At 32.3% G+C, this 21,875-nt stretch overlaps 1 protein-coding gene and 1 pseudogene across 1 annotated transcript; one reads left to right on the top strand and one right to left on the bottom strand.

Moving 5' to 3' along the window:
• Nucleotides 1-9,015: 9,015 nt before the first annotated feature.
• Nucleotides 9,016-11,560, top strand: LOC143078364 (toll-like receptor 4; annotated as a pseudogene).
• Nucleotides 11,561-14,967: 3,407 nt separating this feature from the next.
• LOC143081046 (uncharacterized) lies at nucleotides 14,968-20,763 on the bottom strand. The gene is made up of 7 exons (XM_076257280.1): nucleotides 20,718-20,763; nucleotides 19,932-20,066; nucleotides 18,474-18,611; nucleotides 17,681-17,797; nucleotides 17,160-17,270; nucleotides 16,092-16,211; nucleotides 14,968-15,677 (listed from the first exon to the last, which is right to left on the bottom strand). Exons 1-7 carry the CDS (start codon nucleotides 20,761-20,763, stop codon nucleotides 14,968-14,970), a joined length of 1,377 nt encoding a protein of 458 aa, XP_076113395.1.
• Between the last annotated feature and the right edge of the window lie 1,112 nt (nucleotides 20,764-21,875).

Consider the following 21,875-nt stretch of genomic DNA (forward strand, 5'->3'; position numbering starts at 1 on the left):
ACTAATCCATAGTACTTATGGAACTACTAATCAAACACAATATAAAGTCTATGAGCACAAAGTGCATCAAAACATACAAATATATCAAGATCACAACAAAGACATCAATCCTCCATTACGGTTTTCAGAACTACCACCAAAACTGGGGCAAGGCTTAATAAACCAATCAGAATACAAGAATACATAAACACTCCAGTGAACAGTGAGTACTGATAGTAAAATCAATAATAGGTAAATGCTACAAGGTAAACAGTTAGATTTTATGGATCAATAAATAATCAATAGGCAATCAATGACAATCAATAGAATAAAGGTAAACTTATGTAAACTACTCTGCAAATGAAAGAATATAATTAATGGTGTCTCGGAATAACCCATAAAACATAATAAAATATATAAATGATTTATATGATAAAAAAAAACCTAACTACCACAGAAATACTGTATAAGAATAGAACAACATACAGTGAATTTCTTATCGTCTACACAAAACGAATATATAGATAAAAAATGGTTGCCATTACAATCTGTCCTAGGTGATTTAAATATTTTATAACTAGTACGAAAAATATAATTATATTTTTGCTACATGTCTTACTATTTAGAGTTGAAGTAATATGATAATATCTTTAGACCATATTCAAAACTGTACATGTGTGTAATCCTGCTTGATTGTTTTCCGTCTTTATGTCAAAAATAAACAAATTACAAAAAAAAAATATGAAGATTGAATAAGTGGTGAGCAGAATACATTATTTATCATGACAAAAAAGTTTTATCACAAATTACCTGAATAAACTGCACATATTGGATCATTCATATCACCTTCGGACAATCTAGCGACGCTGCATATCTGTTTTTTATAAACTGTAAAAATCGGTTATCTTTCTCGAACGTTCAAAGATCATTAAATGGTGCCAAAATTGATTTTATGTTCACAAGACAGATAACAATATTATTTATAAGATGCGTGTACTAAAACATACCACCTATGTTTATTTGATAGATAGTGAATAAACGCATCATAGATACCAGTTTTAAATTTTGTATTTACGCCAGACGCACGTTTCGTCTACAAAAGACTCATCAGTGACGCTTGATTCCAAAAAAAAGCTAAAAAGGCCAAATAAAGTAAATCAGCAATACGTATATTAGGTGTTTGATAATGTAATATGCAGTCAATGCTTTCATCCGATATTCTTGCATGCATTTGGTATTTCGAATAATTTGAACATAATTGTTAAAGGTTTTTAGAGTATTTAGAGGTATTCCAGTAACAGTGTGGACAATCGCAATACTCATGTTGGTAATAATACTGAGTCATGTACCTTCAACTAAAGCATTTGCATTATTCACGTACTTGCTGGCGTATCCGTATCGACGAATCGTATAACACGTATACGAGAAAAGGATACATGAAGTCAAGTGCGTCGCGATGAAGATCTTTTATAATGCATTTAACTTTAATTTAGTTTTAATTAAGGTTGGGGCTTTATCACTATTCTTTACAAATCTGCCCGATACGTATGCGTCGATTTGTGCACGTATTCAGATCGATACGTGAATGATAAAAATGATCTACAGACATTTTTAGCAAGGACAATATAATGACTTAAATACAAACATGCATATTCATATAATTTATCTTATATCGATTCAAAAAAGGGATATATATAAACTCATCATAGATACCAGGACTAAATTTTGTATATACGCCATACGCGCGTTTCGTCTACAAAAGACTCATCAGTGACGCTCTAATCCAAAAAAGTTAAAAAGGCCAAATAAAGTACGAAGTTAAAGAGCATTGAGGGTCAAAATTCCTAAAAGTTTCGCCAAATCCAGCTAAGGTAATCTATGACTGAGGTAGAAAAGCCTTAGTATTTCAAAAATTCTAAATTTTGTAATCAGTTAATTTATAAATATAACCATATCAATGATAATTCATGTCAGCACAAAAAGTGCTGACTACTGGGCTGGTGATACCCTCGGTGAAATAAATCTCTATAAATGATACTGTTTGTGAAGTAGCATCACTGTCATCAGCATGTTGTTATGAAGTTATTTTCCATGATTTTACATGTATATAGTTTTTACTTTATTCTCACATTTACGAGAAGGAGAAATTAATTGTAATCCACTAACATATATACTGACCGACTTTAAAAATGCAACACTAGATTATTCTTTTTTAATTTTTGAATGAACGTGTCGCCGTCAAAAGCAATTTCTGCCTGTATCAAAAGCCACGGTGATTGTCAGCAAGGTCAATTAAATCTGTTTGACATGTTTTGGGTTCTGTTTTACACCTTCTTATTTTGCCTTTGTACCAACCATTACAGTGGGTTATGGCAATTATGCGGTTTAAACTTTAAGGCTTTAAATGTTATTCTTCAGCTGATTCTTTGGCAGTTCAGTTGATGGTAAACATTTATGGCATGAATTCGTACGGAATGGCATTCTGCAATTTGATTAGCATCTGACGTTGCGATCGTAAACATGTCTCGCAAATGACGTTGCGTTAACAAATTCTAGTGATGTTGCATTGTCACTACATGTTGATATGATCATTGATAGTCAGCAACAAATCCCGTCTACCTGTATCGTTGTCGGAATGAGTTTCTGAAGTCAATATGTATGTTCGCCGCACGTTCACGTTTTCCCGTTTGCAGTACTCTTATGGACAGATTTTGTTTTTTATTCCTCAGTCTTGGTAATATAGAGATACAACATTTCTAAAAAAAAATTAAAACAATCGCGCGGCTTGAAAAATCCGGTATGTTCAATAAACACAGGTAAGTCAGATGTTGATTTTATCTAAAGAGAAAGACGTTTGGTAAGCATGAATAGTAGTTGTATGAGAATCAAACATGATTTGGTAAAAAAAAATCAACAAAATGAGCGTTGCGATTTTAAAGTTAGTCTAAATATTATGTAATAATCGCAACATGTATTTAAAAATTTGTAATTTGAGTGAACTGTGAAAACGTTTTGGAAAATGTGCTTCAGTCTTCTGGTAATTCTTAATTTTCGCTAGTCTAGCAAAAAATACTACTGTTTTATGCAATTATACAAGACATCATTGCTAATTCAGTACAATTAATAACTTGTTTACTGAACTATATCGCATGCTAATCTATTCAAGTTGCAACATGAACATTCCGCAATAATCAAATTCACTGGACGTACTCTTGAATAATTCTGTAATCATATGACATTACGTACAACCCACATCTTTAGTCCCGTATTGACGTAATATACCAATTTCCACTCAATATTGCATACTGTGGTGACGGTATCCATTCAAATCTCTGCATCTTGCATTAAATAGGGACACATAGCCTTGGTTTTGTGGTTAATGCATCGGACTACTAACACAAAGGTTCTTGGTTTCGATCTTCACTCCGTGGAGAAAATTTAAGGGACTGAATTTTTGGCTCTGCCATGACACATTTTGCGAGTATGGTCTTTAGAAATGCTGATAGTCCGTCGGAAGGGAACGATAAATGGCTGACCTATGTAAGAGAGATCCATATCTCTTGCACGTAAAAGACACCCTTATAGATTTCGAAAAAAGTCCAGGCTAATGCCGCTACAAGGCAGCACTCGCACCCGCAAAGTTTAAAGGGATTACTATAAGTTGCAATATCTTGTTTCCCAATCCACCATATATAAATATGTTTAAACTAGTGACACACATTATACACAATCAAAGGCATATTGCACCACAAAGATGCGTTTTTCAATATCATCAAATTTCTTGTATAGAAATGATTAAAGGGATAGAAAAAAAACCTTATCCTACTACTTCAGTATGCTTCATCTAAAACATATGTTTTAAAGTAAACGTTGAGTGACAATAGATTTTGAAAACATAGCCATAATTTGAAATAAAAAGGAACAAGAATAAATCTGGAAAATATTCTCAAATTCTGCCATTTTTGACTTTCGAATATGCCTGAAACTAATCAAGGTAACTCTTAGACAATGAATTGGAATTATGCACTGAAGAACAAAAACACAATTTGGTGAAGCTGTTGTGTATATACAATAAATAGGTGCAGCAGTTTTAACATTTGAATGATGCGTCATTGCACTTAGTATTATATTTGATGCGTTTTAGTTTTAGCTTGTTTCCAGAATTTGATTTTCTCTCTATCGACTTATGAGTTTAGAACAGCGGAATACTACTGTTGCCTTTATTTATACTTTCTCGTGAACTCCATGTATTTAGACAAAATTTTGTATAGCAGCCTGCGTGGATGCTAATTAGATTCAGAGGAGTTCTGTTGTTTATCATCTTGTACTGCCTGCAAAATGCATAGACAATAGTAAATTCACAAACAACCTGAACTCCGAGGAAAATTCAAAAAGAAAAGTCCCTAATCAAATGGCTAAATTAAACGCTTTAACACATCACACGAATGGATAACAACTGTCATATTCCTGACTAGGTACAGACATTTCTTCCTAATATTCATTTTGGTTTATCCGTATCCGTAATCTCAAAAGTATTTAGCATTTCTTTGATATTTCCAATTATATCTTCCAACCAACTATAAACATTATCGTAAAAACAGTGTCTGTCCGAGTTTATGGGATTTATTCATCAAGTCTAGTTAAATTGAAAAAAATTTACAAGGCGTTCATTGACATCTTGGAATAATTTGAAGGTATGTGCACTTTTGTATTATATAAACATTTTGACTGTAGTTTCGTCAGTTTTTAATTTGTTTTACCTTGCTTTGTGTCTTTCTTCTCGATTTACTAGGTTTGAATATTGCCAAACTATTGTTGCCTTAATTTATATCTTAAAATCATTCACACAAATCTTCGCAGAAATCTGAACAAGCTGCCATAAACTATATATCTTGCTCGCACAAGCTTTAAATATAACAAATTGGGCATTGTGCAAGATGTTTATCAACAATAATCGTTTTGGTATGTCTTGTCTTGATTCACTTACTGGGTACTTTATCTCTCCTTGAATTCAGTTACAAGAGCCAGGTTATATATTAATTTTATTTCCTTCTTATCGAATGTTTTGCAAGTATTAAAATATTGATCAAGACATTAGAGTGATTGAATTATTTAAATGTCACATATTTGTTAGAGTGCTTGAATCAGTTGATCACTTTTAAGTACATGATAATATTTCTGATGATAGGTTAACTGTAATAAAAACGCTGCACATTCGATGAACATGTGAGATCACTACAAATATCAGATTTTTTTTTCGATTGTGTTTTGTTCTATCATTGCTTCTTTCCAATAAAAAGAGAGATTAGAGATTTAGTTGAAAGTCGATGAGGACTAGTTCAACTTAAATTACTAGTAAACTACGGTAGTCGAATGTCTTATGATGAGCTTAAATCATTGTTTAATTGTAGCATTTAATGATTAAAAGCGGCTGAGTTCAAATTTAAAAAAAATAATTATCTATGTAAAGTTCAGTTAAAAAAACTCGCTGTCAGTTAATAAATTATTTAAAGCCCTGAATCAGGCCTAACTGCATTTGCCGTATCCTTATTTCAGATGCAGTTAGTTTAGTTGAATACATTAGCGAGGGAACACTTTTGGATTATAGCTCTACATCTTTTATTTAAGCTTTGGATTTCAAATATTTTGACCACGAGCATCACTGAAGAGACATGTACTGTGGAAATGCGCATCTGGTGCAGCAAAATTGGTACCGTTAATTTTATTTGTACGCCGTTTTCAATTTTTCTGAATACAAGGATTATGATTTCTTTTAGTGCATTGCCGAAATTTTAATGAAAATCAGTTTTAAATTCCATTTCTACTGCAGACTATTGTAGACTGTATTTTAAGCTTCGTGTGTTTTCTGAATGTAAAATGGGAATTAAAAATATTGTCCCCATACAATTGAATATCATAATTTTACGAAAACAACCAAATTTGAAAATTCATTTTTTTTTTTTTGTGTGTATTGTCACAACTTTATTGATGCGTCAACCATTTATAATATAATGATGTGCAACATCTGCATGTCACATGATCATTATAAAATTCGGTTTTAATCAATAAAGCACTTGTAACATTGTATACTGATCTGCAATGAAAACTTGTGTATGTTTAATTATAGCGTTGTTATCCCGTTTAATATTTTCAGACGAAATTAGCGTTTAGAGGTGAATAGTAAAATTTCTTAAGAAATAGAAAATTATATTTTGAATATTGCTTCAATTTATGAAACAAAGTTTTGGACATGGTTTTAAATACGAACTCTGCATGTAGCCTGTGATCAAACTATTGACACTTGAGAATGTTATTACAAAACAAACTAGGCGGTCAAATTTTAGAGTTATCAGAGACCTACGGATGAGAATTGTTATCTAAGCAAACATTTTAATTTATGCGATTTTTAACATAAGGAAAAATATAAGTAAAAAAATCAATCCTTATCAATTGTAACCGTTGATGCAGTAAACAGACATGACAGGGATATAAACGGGAAAATTATTTGTTTATTTGATGACTTGTGTTCTGAAACAATTATTACTTTGATATTTTTATTATATGTTACATTCGGTGATATCAAATATGACGTTGCCAAAAATCATTTCTGCTTGAACTATAATTCAAAACACTAGAATAAAAGATTTAGCAACACGAACACCATCAAAAATTGGTTATTCAAAAATATAATAACTAATTTTAAGGTGGAAATTACCACTCCATTCTGATTCAATCTATCTATATGTGTATGTTCCGGACCATATGAGTATATCATACTGTACGCGTATGGTCGGACCATATGAGTATATACTCGTTTGGTTATTAACGGGCCAGACCATATGAGTATTTGGACCATATAGGTTTTTAATTTCAAATATGCATTAAAAACGTTTCAATAATACAAACACTTTAATCTAAAAAAAAACAATGATGGTTACACATGTATTTATATGATTTACAGACTACGTACAAATTAAATATTGTTGCCATAGTTAGTTATCGTCGCTAATTGCATTCTTACATGTAGTCTTGGGATGACATTTACTTCCATACGGTATCATAGTTTTTTTTGCATTTGCAAGTCTTGGTTGTGCACGATCCTTTTCATTTACACATTGTGTTTGCGAGTGAAAAGCTAGCCTTTTTTCAGCTGCGTTTAGTGATACCGATGTCCATGGCCATTCCAATATGTATACGGTGTTTCTTTTAAGAAGCTCGTGATATCAAATATTGTAAACTGACTGCGATACACAACTTAAATAAACTATGTTACATCCCAGTGACTTCTTGTGTAACAGTTCATTAACAAATTTTTGGAAGTTATTTTTTTCAAGTCGAAATATTGCCATTCACTCGTAAAAACAAATCGGTAATCACCATCGGTATAAAATATATTTCTTATAGTTTTGACAAGTAAGTAAAATTAAATGTGAAACTTTTACTAATAACTTTTACTAAATAATTCAAAATTTGGTGACTATGTTGAACGCATCTATCCCATCGTACTAGAGATAAAGGATACTACAGATACAGTTAAGTCGGCCTCATATCTTGACTTGCATCTAGAAATTGACAATGAGGATAGGTTGAAAACAAAACTTTACGACAAAAGAGATGATTTCAGCTTTCCAGTTGTGAACTTTCCATTTCTAAGAAGCAACATTCCAGCAGCACCTGCATACGGGGTATATATCTCCCAATTGATACGATATTCCCGTGCTTGCATTTCCTATCATCATAATTTTCTTGATAGAGGGTTGCTGCTCACAAGAAAGCTATTAAACCAAGAGTTCAAAATGGTGAGGTTGAAATCATCTCTTCGTAAATTTTACGGACGCCATCACGAGTTGGTTTACCGTTATGGAATAACCGTTTCACAAATGATATCGGATATGTTCCTTACGTCGTAACAACAATCCCCTCCCTTTCATGAATGTGACCTACCGAATTAGACTATTTGCCGGATTTGTTATCACATAAGCAACACGACGGGTGTCACATGTGGAGCAGGATCTGCTTACCCTTCCGAAGCACCTGAGATCATCCCTAGTTTTTGATGGGGTTCGTGTTGCTTATTCTTTAGTTTATATATATTGTGTCATGTGTACTATTGTTTTCTGTTTGTCTGTTTGTCTTTTTCATTTTTAGCCATGGCGTTGTCAGTTTATTTTCGATTTATGAGTTTGACTGTCCTTCTTGTATCTTTCATCCCTCTTTTCTTATTTTTATTTAGCTAATCTTTTTATTATAATATAATAATAAAATTACCTAGTATCTGATAGCGTCTTTCTAATGAACGGTCATAACATATGAAGAGTTTAGAAGTATCATGAAAAGTAAACTGTAACATAGTGTTAATTACCCCGACCATACGCGTATGTCGGACCTAGTTATTGTTCCAAATATACATGGAATATTTGCCGCGGAACCTTCAATAAACAACAATTAATAAAGCATTTATTTGTAATAAAAATAAACGCGATATGTTAACACTGTTTTCCTTTCGTTTATCAATTCAAAATATTCAAAAAAAGAATTTGATATATGTACATGATACTACAGGCAAATTCGATAGGAAGATGGTAGAGTCGTCATTTTAAATAAATCTCTAAAACTGAATATAAAAGTTTCTTTAGCACTTATAACTGTTTTGTTTTTATTACAAAAAGTAGCAAAGTCAAAAGATATGAGTATGATCGCCTCAATACGTATTTAGATTACTGCAGAAGGAAATAATTGTATGGATTCGTTATTTCCCAAATACTAATAACCTAAAGATTTTTGTATTGCAATGATATGATAGTACTAGTAGTTGGCCTTGAGAACTGTGTGCACTGTTTGATTTTCCTTCATATGAAAAATTTGAATGCACATAAAGGGTACCGTAAATCTAGTTAATGCAAACATCGTTATCGTATATTACAGACAGGTACTATAAATTATAAAGAAATGTGTTAAAAGAATTCACTATTGCTCATTGGAACGTTTAAACAATATTTTTACTGACATTTAAGACTTTATTATCACAGTTATGTGATGTACAAAAGAAGTATTTTGCCATTTGTTTCAAATGTTTGTTTGATTTCTATAATTGCAACTAAGAACCAATGCACAAGGAAAACAAATCCATATGGATCTAACGTTACAAATTGTTCATATGAGAACTTGACACAAGTACCGAAGAATCTATCTGACGATATCAACATTCTAATTCTTGACCATAACAAAATACGGAAGATTGAAAATGATGCTTTCAGTAATTTAAAAGTATTAATTGAAATAACAGCAATAAATTAGAAAGCTTGGAATCTAACGCTTTCGTTGGATTAACATCATTAAAGACACTTATGATGTCTTGTAACAATCTGGACTGTCTAGCATATACACCGATCTTATTTAGCTTTATAGCTAATATATCATTACTTGATATCAGTAGGAACATGAACTTTTCAAATAATGCAAAACTGCCGACTTATAATCCGGATAAAGCACTTGGCGTACTTGTAAACTTAGAAATTCTTGCTATTGATCTTGGACCAATACCTGTTTTTGGAGAAGGGTTCAAGAAGATGGATAAACTTAAGGTTTTGGAATTCGATAATTGTAAAGTAGAGGTATTGCACAATTCAACATTCATAAATTTTAACTGGAGTATTGAATATTTGCATATGAATAGATGTCAACACCCGAAAACCTTTCCCAAATCTCAAAGTGCTAGATTTGTCGGATACTTATGTGCATCCAATCCAAGCCTTCCAGCTTCTCAAACCTCTTTTACATCGAACAATGGAAATGATAAACTTTCATCACGTGAATGATGAATCGATTACAAACCACAGTGCATACAGCTTTGAAGTAAATATTACGAAGGAAATGGTGAAATATATACAAACAATTTGTGTAGAAATTCTTGATATCTCTAAAAACAACATAGTAGATTTTGAAAATGGTTCACTTCTTACATTCAATCGGCCTGAATGTCTTTTGAATATTTCACTATCTGAAAATCGATTTTCATTATTTCATGCACATCGGCTTGAAAATATCAAACAGTTTTTCAATAAAGCTCAAAACCTTACGAAATTCGAGTACTCGTATATACCTTTGAGTTTTATCAATTATCCACATATTGCAGTGACAAATCTGACTAATATCACCGAAGAACGAGTAATAAAATTACCCTCTTCAATAAAAGTAGTGCATATGAGCCATGTTTTACACAGCGGGCAACCAGTCTTATGGAAAATACCACCGAATGCGAGTATAGATCGGTTTGATGTGTCTTTCTGTGTAACTGTTGATCAGGCAACCATATCAAATGGTTCTTTGATAGAGTATCTTGATGTAACTGGAGTCGATTCCAGAGTAGTTTTCGATAAAATACAACTGTACCCGTTATTTAAACTTAAAATACTTGTAATGAGGAGCACACGTTTGTATATAACAATCAAAAAACAGAAAAACATTTTTACGTTTGTATCAGGAACTGAAAAACTAGATATTTCAGATAACTTTTTGTGGAAATTGCCTCCTGACATATTTGAAAATATGACTAGACTGACCAACTTGAATTTGTCAAACAACCTTTTCAGGGCAGTTCCGCTTGCTGTAACAAGGATACCAAATCTCAAAGAACTCGATTTGAGTAAAAACCTTCTTACCAATATCAATAGTACATTTCAAGAGTTATTCGATGTTTTGTATGCAAAACATGGAGTTTTTAAGCTTCATTTGGACAACAACGCATTTGTTTGCGATTGTAAGAACTACGACTTCATCCGATGGCTTCATAAAATGAATAGAACCAATTTCACATTCGATCGTAATGGTTACAACTGTCTTTTACACAATTCAACAGTAACTAACACAAGAATTGCTGCTTCGCATTTTAATGAACTTTTTGCTGGTTGTAACAACGGTTTGTGGCTTAAAGCAGGGGTAGGTCTTATTGTAACATTTATTGCTATTTTCTTTCCTTTTACACTTATATACAGTTTTAGATGGCGAATTTCATTTTATTTTTACAAACGTTTTAGACACACTCTAGAAAAGGGTATCGATGTAAAATTCAAGTATGATGTTTTCGTGTATTATCCTGAAAGTGATCTGTCATGGATAAAGTATATACTGATGCCTGAGTTAGAGAGAAAATGGGGTTTGACAATGTGCATAGAACATAGAGATTTTCCAGTAGGGAGGCCTATAGCCGACACCTTTGCTGACTGCATTGAACAAAGCAGACATGTCATATTTCTTGTGACGTCTTCCTTTAAGAATGATATATGGGGACAATATGCAGTCGAGCGGGCAAAATATCATCACTTCTCACAGAATTTACAAAAGATTATTGTCATTACCAAAGGAATACATATGGAGGATATTCCCCACGAATTAGCTGTTTTATGGAAGGACCTTGCCCTTATTGCATGGCCGAAAGACAACGAAAAAGAACTTGAGAACGTTTGGAACAAGCTTAGATTGTGGTTATTCCTTAATCATTCGAATTAACCGCGTGGAATAAATACTTAACTACATTGCAATAAAAGGAAACATCACAATTGGCATCTTATAAAATGTCGATTTTGCCATTCGTTCAAAATCGTGTACTTAAATAAAGTGGTTTTTTTTTTTTGTAAATATTTTGCATACATCACTTTGATAAAACCTTACATTTCTAATTTAATAACTTGTGTCTTATTTTCTTTTACTTTTTATTATACGGGGTGGTTTTTTTTACAAAATGTTGCCACAACATGTACTAATGAAAGTTGTTAACGTTGGGGGGCTAAGAAGATTCCATGAATAAATTTAGCGAAAAGGATAGTTTAAAACCATAAAGCCTGGTTCAAACCACCATCTTTTCGTTAAATGTCCTGTACCAAATCAGGAAAGTGGCAGTCCCTTTAGTTTAAGTTGGTAACCAGGATTTGTTTTTTTCTCAATCGATTTATGAATTTCGAACAGCGGTATACTACTTTGTTGCCTTTATTTATCTTATAGTTCGTTTCTTTGTGTGTCGAGTTATCGCTTGTTTTTTTGTTGTTGCACTTCAGTGTTTCTGTTGTTTCGTTGTTTACCTCTTATAGTTGATGTGTTTCCCTCAGTTTAAGTTTGTTACCAAAATTTGTTTTCTCTCAATCGATTTATGACTTTCGAACAGCGGGATACTACTGTTGCCTTTATTTAAAGTCTTATTAGTAAAATATAAAATCTATCATTTACATCAAAAACATCAAAAATGTGATGCACACTTTTAAAGAATCTGCGGTGTGCGCCACACTTTGTTTAAATCTCTTCATATAAATCAGAAAACAAATTATTACAGTTATTCATTGAATAAACATCGAAAGTCTATTGACATGTTACATAATAAGATCATAAATAATTAAACTAGGAAGTAGTTAAAAGGTTAAACAACTCTTATCTCATACAAAGAGGGTTTCCAAAGTTTTTAAAAGATTTTTAATACTCAATTCATTTTTCTGTCAACATGATAAACAAAATTTAATTGCTGTTTTTAAGATTTAACTGAAGATTGTTTTATAAAACAAACGGACTAACACGAATTTCTGTGATAAATCATTAATTGGAATAGGAACTAAGTGCAATATCATGTTGTGTAAAGATTTGCATGGAATGCTTAGATGTTAAACAAATATGTTCTTGATTTATTTATACTGTTTTATCAGTATTTTGAAACCTTACTCTGGGCCCAATCGTATATATTTTGTCAACATTCTCATTAACTATTCCTGTGTAACTAGCGCGCATGATTCAAATTGTTATAACAATTTTCTCAACTGACATGCTGTCCGGGACTTTCCGTTCAAAATTTTCCTCGGAGTTCGTACTTTTTTGTAATTGATTTTTTCCTGTCTTCAATTTCATAAGCCACATATGTTATAAGATTTTATTTTTGATAAGTCTACACATCGCTGCAAAAAAAGATATTTAAGCTTTTGTTTTACTGTTTTATGCGATAATATTTATATTTGATTTCGTCTCCGAATATAACTCTAAATTGCATTCAGTGTAAAGTGGTATGGCCAATTTCTCGTGTATTTTTTCTCTCTCGCTCCTTTGCAAAGTCAAATAGTATGTAAAAACTAGACATATCTGTCGCTAGTTCTCAACGAATTCGTGATCGTTACATAAAAATTACGAGGTGTCAATTGCATTCGTTCTTCCTCATTAACAATGTTGGAACAGTTTTTGCGTAAGAAGCAAACTCCAGTCAACGAAGTTTGTATGGTATAAACATGCACGAGCATTACGTATTGATTGGGGGATTCAAACGTCTTACGAGTGGACAGAGAAATATGTAAATTTGACAATTGAAAAGTTAAAATCGTTACGTTTATCATAATTTCTAGTTGAAATATTTTTGTGAATACCGGGGGAAAGACTATGATATGAAGCAGACCTCCTAGTTTCGATAGCATCTTTAATAGCAAGTGCACTTGAATTTACGAGATGCAAGCACTCACTAAAAGTTTGTTTAAAAAGTGATTTTTAACACAAAATTGGTATGCTAAATGTAAAATAACAAAAATACGGCAAAATCAAAAGCTAAAACACATCAAACAAAAGGATTATAACTATCATATTCCTGACTTGGTACATGCATGTTAGTTAATAGCATTTATAACAGACGGTTATATAAGCATTTTCATTTAAACCTCGGTGTGTAACTGTAAACTAACTCAATTGAACTGTTTGGGAATCATTGCTTCTTAATTGAAATCGATCGCGATTTGCTTTAACAATAGGGACGGTGCCAGCTTTACTGATTTTCAAAATGAAAAAGACGGTACCAAAATTCAAAATTTTATGATTTTATTCTTGAACTGTTACTTTTCCTGACGTTTCTATTTGAATTATATATAGATGGAATTGCAGCGGCCGATAATTTAGACTTTAAGAGTTGTTCAGTTCAAGATGACCGTTTCAGTAATAAAAATCATTACTAGTTTGCAAGTTAGCATGATTTTAAAGAGAAAAAACTAATACTTGAAGCGTTTAGCTATGTTTTTTTTCTGTTATACTAATATAGTTTGGTTAGAATGTGGTACTAATGTTACGCCATCTCGAGGGTTTTGTTAAACAAGTAATTCATAATAAAATACAGTTCATCATGATAAACTATCTCTGAACACAGAGATTTCCAAACTGTACAGTCGCATGTGTGGAAGCTTATTTAGTGTGTTTTTTTATGTTGTTGTTGTTTTATTTCGTACAATACAATACAATAACGGTACCAATTTTACTAGATGCGCATTCCGAAAATTAATGTCTTTATATTGATGCTCGAGGCAAAAACATCTAAAAGTCCACATCTTAAAATACATACTTTTAACTTTGAGTGAATTGGAAAAATAGAGGAAACCGTACGTTAAAGTGTTCATTTTGTAAACAAAAATACTGTTTGGTGAAAATTTTAAACAAAAATTACGAAAAATTTGAGAAATCAAATTATGACGCAATAAATGCAATCTACAACAAATATAGCGATATTCCTATAGTTCAATTTGTGATACATGTGTAAGTCCTGGCTTAATCAAAGTGTTTAATGCTAAAACATAATATGGTCATGTGACATAGATGTGATCGCTTATATTATACTGGTACCAGTTATTTCTGAAAGAAACGGACTAAGATATATGATAAAAAATGAAAATAACACTTTATGAATTTAATGCGCCCAAAACTGGATTTACTTTCATCATGATCGGCCAAAAAACGAATATTTGAGCCAAGGATTTATATACCAAAACACGTTAAGAGCTGTAAGACCAAAACGGACCTACAAAACAGCCAAATCCATCTAAGGTCAGGACGCCTTCAATCCCACTTCCCTGAAAACTATAAGTATGTGGAAATATTGATATTTGTGACAAGGAACACATATAACATCAAGTGAAGATTAACATCAGACTAACGAATAAATGTCAACTGATTCTCTTAAAATTTATTTTTGATATTCTGTTTTCATACATGATTCGGGAAATTTGTTTGATCATTATCATCCTCATATGTACCAGCATTTTCCCCGCTGTTTTCTCCAAGTATTCCAGGATCTCCATACGCTCCGCCATTCTCTATTTCTTTAGTTCTAAAAGATTCGGTACCTTCGTCGTATCCTCCTGTTCCGTCAAAACCAGTAAACAGTCCGTTATCTTGGTCATAATGAGGTATGTCATTTACACCTAGAATATGTACATTCTGAAGATTTTTGTCAGAATAGTCCTGGTTTCCTGTTTGGGCTGAGTCTTTGTCTGTTGTAGCTCCATCATCCAACTGTAAGACAGGAATGTGGTATGGTTCATGCAGGTCTCCATGTTCTGGTGGAATCTTTGTATTTTTGTAATTTGTAAAATCTCTGTCATTCTCGTTTTCATAATCAAGTTTGCTACCTGTCATATCGTAATACGGTGTAGTACTGTACATGTTAGTCTCTACAGAATTTGCATAATTAGAGTTATCCGTGTTCATATCTTGTCTAACATATGTGTGTCCATTACCCGAGTCTTCTAAATAATACGTCTGGTTACCAGATGAACTGGAACCCGAACATACTGCTACAGATCCTGTTCTTCCTCTCTGTACGCAAGTACAATTGACAAAAGTTTCACCATTTATTTCTTTTGAAAATCCTATCTCTCCATAGACATAACATTTCCCACTAAGTCCTTTACATCCTGAAATTTAAAAAAAACAACAATTAGAACTACAAAAATGGTTACTTGTTCTTTGAATATATGTATAGGAAATCTCCATGAATCAAAATTCATTTTTTAGACCTTCAAATGGTCCATTTTACAGTCGGAAATCTGGTACAGTATAATACTATCTGATCATTTTATCATCATGTGTATCATCAACAGACAACAGTATTTAATTGGTACGGTATATGAAATATGTCCAAACCTGAACTCAGAACTGATAAATTCAATTTGATTTCTACAATGACGAGTGCAATATAACCAAGTTGTTAAAATAGTATATTAAGAAAGATGGATTTTATTTAGTCATAGTAACAATGTTATTTTTATGTAAGATTAACCTGAGATGTCATTTGTAGGATGATGGATTTCAAATGTATTAAGACTTACCGCCTCGTACAACCTCTCTCACTTCTTGATTACCCTCTTGATAACATTGCCTGTAGTAACAGTGGTCATCACAGTAGTAACCTTCATAAGGGACACATTTGTTGCCACCAACTATACAACCTAAAAAGAGATATACAAAAGTCATGTAAAATAATGAATTTTATTTAGATTAGTCGACTCAAGTCAAACTCGGTTACAACACATAATTATTGAAATCTTTCAGCGGTTTTTTTTTTTAAATTTTATGTTGTGTATTGTGTACTGTTGTGTACTAATTTTGGTCTTGTTTTTTGCCATGGCATGTGTTAAGCCAAACATATCACCAGGCATCTTTACTTGGAAATCCAGTAATTACTGTTCAGGATTTCTAATTGACAAAGTGGTAATTATTGGAGAGAAATCATGCTCTTTTCTTGTCATTTTTTTTCGTGCAATTTTGATATGATAAACATTGAGAAAGTAAAGTTCGTGTACATTTTCAGTGCACTGTGTGGTGTTGTAACAGAGTGTATTTTCGAAGTTCCGTACAACAAACAGCATTACATTAATTCCAACTCTTTATTGAGAAATGAAACGAAAGGTATTACAGTCCTGCTTTAACAAAATACTTGAAATTTGTCATGTTGATATGCCTTCTATATTTAGTGTCTGCACCATCCCGTAAATATTTTAACAAGGTGAGATAGATAAAAAGAATATGAAATACTCCAGTCATGTTCTATATAAAGGCAACAGTAGTATACTGCTGTTCGAAATTCATAAATCGATATAGAGAAAAAAAATAATCCGGGTTACAAACTAAAACTGAGGGAAACGCATTAAATATAAGAGGAGAACTACGACACAACAAAACCACAACATTGAAATGTAACACACACAGAAACAAACTATAATATAACAATGGCCATTATAAACATGAATAAAAATACTGGCTTGTTTACAATTGTGTTTAAACCATAGTCCTCCAGGCTTATGATTTTTTTTTCAAGAATCAATGTTGAAGCATTGTATCTATACAACATATTCTTTTCATTGGAACAACTGTAAAGACAAAATCAGCTAACTTACCATATTGTTGAGATATTGTTGTAGCATTGCCATTACAATAATATTCCATACAGTTAGATTCATTTCTCCATGTGTCATACATATTGACACATCTATTACCAACGGGACATGCTGTAAGAGTAAAGTTGTGTGGTAATATATTTATTATCCAAAGTGTATGTTACATTAACAAATCTTCGTTAGAATCACTTCTATATATAATAGCTTTTGTTTGTGAATTATATGCATATTGTATTTTGCAAGATGGTATCATTTCCGACTAAAAATCTAAAAGTGCTGCTTAAAGCTCGAGCTACATGAAACTATAATTAAGACATGCTAAATATTTGTGATTTACGTCCTGTTTTCCATTTTTTACAGTTATATCATTTGAGTTTTTTTTATCGATAAAAGTTAACAAATTTCAAGCAGCATTTTTGATTAAGGTTTTTTCTGCATGATGGAGAAGGACCTGCATTTTTATTCTATAATTGTTTATATGGATTCATCTTTTTATACAAGACTCGCAGACATGGACATACCTTGTTTAATAGTCTCCCATTTCACGTTTAACCTGTCTGTGGTTGTACATTCAAGAATAAAACAATTATGAACGACTGTTTCCTCAAACTTATAACATTTTCCTTGAAAGGTACATCCTGGAATTATATATGTTATTTATTTATGTATTACCATTACATTCTGTATTACAGTTTCAAACGTGCATTTTAAGTTTATTTGTCAAGAAACTGTTATACCATTAATTTTATTCCATATCAACGACAAATGCATTTTGGGTACTGAACATCGGGTACGGTCATGATTAAAAATTGGAAAACCAAAACTTATATACTTTTCGGTGCATAGAAATCTAAAACACAATGATTCATGTGTGTATGCCGCACGGGTTAATATGGGGTTTGTTTCGAGGTTTAACGGTGTGGTTTTGCTTGAAATTGTAATCAACATTTTTACTTTTCTCCTGCTTTCAAATAAACTCATCATAGATACCAGGACCAAAATTTTATATTTACGCCAGACATGCTTTTCGTCTACAAAAGACTCATCAGTGACGCTCGAATCAAAAAGTGTTTAAAAGGCCAAAATAAAGTACCAAGTTAAAGAGCATTGAGGACAAAAAATGCCTAAAAGTTATGCCGAATACATACTTAAAATACCAATGTTTACGTTTATATAATGTATGACATTAGTATTCTGTTTATTTTGAATGATGATTTACATCTTATTCAACTCTATATAAAAAAGTTTAGTTTGTTCTGCTGAAGGGTTGCATAACTTTAGCCATTGACATATAACCTTCATGAGATGTTTTACCTGGTACAGATGTGATAGCGGTCAGTGTTTCTCCATTGTCTCCTGGAACTAGGTCACAGTAATGCTCTGTACAATTACCACCAGGCCATGAGGCACCATTCTTGTAACATTTACCATTGAACTTGCAACATTCACAATCTAGAAAACATATGTAAAGATATATAAGTATGCGTTGGTGTTTTGTTTTGCAGAAACAAGTGTTAGTGTAATAAGGTGGTCACCAGTTTTTGCTTTTTTTTGTTTGGTATTTAATCCCATTACGATCTTGATCGGTTAGTCTTTGCTGGGTGTATAAATACGAAGCCAGATTCCCGTCGGAATGCTAACCCTTAATCCTCGGACAGTCTTTTCTGCATTAATTAAAAAGAACCCTTGTAACAACTCTCAGAGGGGGCCGTAGGATGTCACTTTATTTATATTTTCATATCCAGTATATTCTGTTTTTCCAGTAGTAGTCGAAATTTTCTTCTTTTCTTCTACATATGAGATGCCTTGTTAATTTTATCTCGACCTAAATATGATTGAAAATTTTCCACTGGACGTTTAACATATCAATTAATTAATCGATCAATTATTCGACTACTACCAAGTGAATGTGCTATACATATAATTTTAAAGAGCAAATATTGAGAAAAAAAAGCAATCAAAACAGTAGTGATAATAAAATTAAGAATGAAAAAAGGGAATGTGTCAAATAAACTCATCATCGAAACCAGGACTGAATTTTTATATTGGCACAAGACTTGCGTTTCGTCTATAAAAGACTCATCAGTGACGCTCGAATAAAAACAAATGTTAAAAAGGCCAAGTAAAGTACGAAAATGAAGAGCATTAAGGACAAAAAAATCCTAAAAGTTTTGACAAATACAGCTAAGGCATTCATTTTCTAAGGCAAAACAAATCCTTAGTATTTCAAACATTGTAAGTTTAGGAAACAGTTTATTTATAGTTATGACCATATCAATGATAATTCATGTCAACACAGAAGTGTTGACAACTTAGCAGGTGATACCGTCGGGGAATAAAAACTCGTACAGCAGTGGCATCGACCCAGTGGTCGTAAATAAACTCATCATAGATGTGATATATGTGCCAGTTGTGCGCTTCGTCTACAAAAGACTCATCAGTGTCACTGGAATAAAAAAAATGCTAAAAAGGCCAAATAAGGTACGAAATTGAAGAGCATTGACGACCAAAAATTCCTAAAATGTTAGCCAAATACAGCTCAGTTAATCTATTACTGAAGTCGAGATAACAACCCGACCAAAGAGCTTAAGTGGGCGTGCTATACAAGTCATAAGTAAAGACAACTAAATAAATTATTAACATGCCTTCGAAATTCATTATGATGATTTGACCGTTGTGAATTCATGCGTTAAGGGTGCTATTATTTCTCATGCGAAATTAGCTATTCCCCCTTCTTTGAGGTTACACTTTATTTAGTAATTATGGACCTACTAGGTATTTTTCCTATTTTCTCTATCCTTGCTGTTTTAACATATATTTGATCTTCTTCTATACACTTATACTGGTCACAGTCATACTCCCAGACTTCCTCTGGTGCTTTGCATTCTTCTTCCTGTGATAAACACCCTGAAAAATTACAAAGAACAGATTGATCTTTTTTTCTTCTTTTATCCTTTTACATGAGTATTTTCATCCTTGAAATATGTATAGTCAAATACACTACTCAACACATCACTGCCATAGTAGTCAAAGAAGATGAACCCAGATTATCATTCGGTGATATATTTCTCTCCGTGACCATTTTTAAAAATCTTTCAATCTGTACTTCAATTCACATTGTTATGGATTTATATATGTACTTAAATTTAAGTAATTTTATGGTGTATTTCCGAATATGTAATGCAATGGCAATGCTTAAAGGTGACTCAGAATTTCAATTTCAATAAATATTGGCAAAGTATTTCATTTTGAAAAATATATAAAGTAGAGATTCTTAACTACTAGAACAGCCAAAATTCTAATGGAAGTTATTTGTTATATATCCTTTCAGTTACGCATAATGACAATTTTGAATCAGTGAATTTGTGGACAAAATTAAGATATGACCCTCCCCACTCTCTCCTAAAAAAGAAAAAAATCCCAGATGAATCATAGGTGCTTACCACAAAAGGGCAAATGATTATCTATTCGAAAAATAAAAAGACCGTACTCAAAGTATGTATTATCACATACTAGTATATGTATGTTTAATTATATGCCATCTCTATTTGTCAGTACTTACATGCTTGGCCTTCAACAACATAGAAATGTACTTTCCTCCCATTACGGTAATCTTCAAAGTATGTACACGTTCTGGAGGAACAGCCTTCTTTCCACCTCTCTCCTGGCATGTGACATTTTTCTATTTCTGGATTATTGGGATCTTTGTATATACACCCTACGTAAGACAATTTATCTTTGATCGTTATTTTGTTTTATTTTTTTCATATTTGTATTTCTTCCATTTTTTACACAAATCTGGCCGTTAGTTTTCTCGTTTAAATAGTTTTAGAATAAAAAATGTATAAATAAAGGCAACAGAAGTATATCGCTGTTCAAAACTCGTAAATCGATGGACAAAAAACAAAATCGGGGTAACAAACTAAAACTGAGGGAAACGCATTCAATAAAAAAGGAGAACAACGACACAATATCAAAATGCAACACACACAGAAACGGACTAAACATTAGACAAAATCCGATGAGAATAACAAATAAAAACAGTTATAAGGATTTGGTTACTATTTTCCTCTTTTTATATTTGAAACTAACATGTGTTTCCACAAACTTTTACATCTTACTTTGTTGTGCTGTTTCTCGTGAAGTAACCTTAGTTAGTATAAGAAAAGGATGTTATAACAAACCTATATAATTTGTTTGCACGAGTCCATTGACACATTTGAACTGTTTACAGGGTAGTAGAGGGTCTGTCCAGGTTTCTTTGTGCTTATGTCCATGGAATATACAATCCGCTGAAATAAAAAAAAAAAGGTTTATAATACAATGCTGTGAAGCACAATTTAATGAATCGACCGGATTTCACATTTTTTTTTAATACACGGAAGCATTTTCGACATTTTCCGTATTATATCCAATAAATACATTCTATGTACTTTTATTTGGTAATTACAGCTATTTGCAGATGAACATGTCCTTCATAACATAATAATGTCACTCTTTTCTAAACAAACCTTTAATACCTATATATGTCCGTTATCCTTGTAACGATGCTCATAAATCTAGGGCTTCTCGACTTTCGTGTCGTTAAAATGGCACAATAAACTTAGTATTGACAGTTAGCATAACACGTTAATCGTTCCTCGTAAAATGTTAAGGTTTCGAAGAAGAACCGAACACTTGATTATCAATGAGACCACTGCTGACATTTCAAATCTC

Source organism: Mytilus galloprovincialis, chromosome 6, assembly GCF_965363235.1.
Source record: "Mytilus galloprovincialis chromosome 6, xbMytGall1.hap1.1, whole genome shotgun sequence".
NCBI lineage: Eukaryota > Metazoa > Mollusca > Bivalvia > Mytilida > Mytilidae > Mytilus > Mytilus galloprovincialis.

Bases quoted from the DNA above. Each gene is read 5' to 3' on its own strand.
- LOC143081046 (XM_076257280.1), bottom strand. From the start codon at position 20,763: ATGGGAGGAAAGTACATTTCTATGTTGTTGAAGGCCAAGCATGTAA. The intron at 17,798-18,473 runs GTAAAACATCTC...ATATAATTCCAG, and splicing joins CGCTATCACATCTGTACCAG to GATGTACCTTTCAAGGAAAA. The intron at 17,271-17,680 runs GTATGTCCATGT...TTACTCTTACAG, and splicing joins ATGGGAGACTATTAAACAAG to CATGTCCCGTTGGTAATAGA.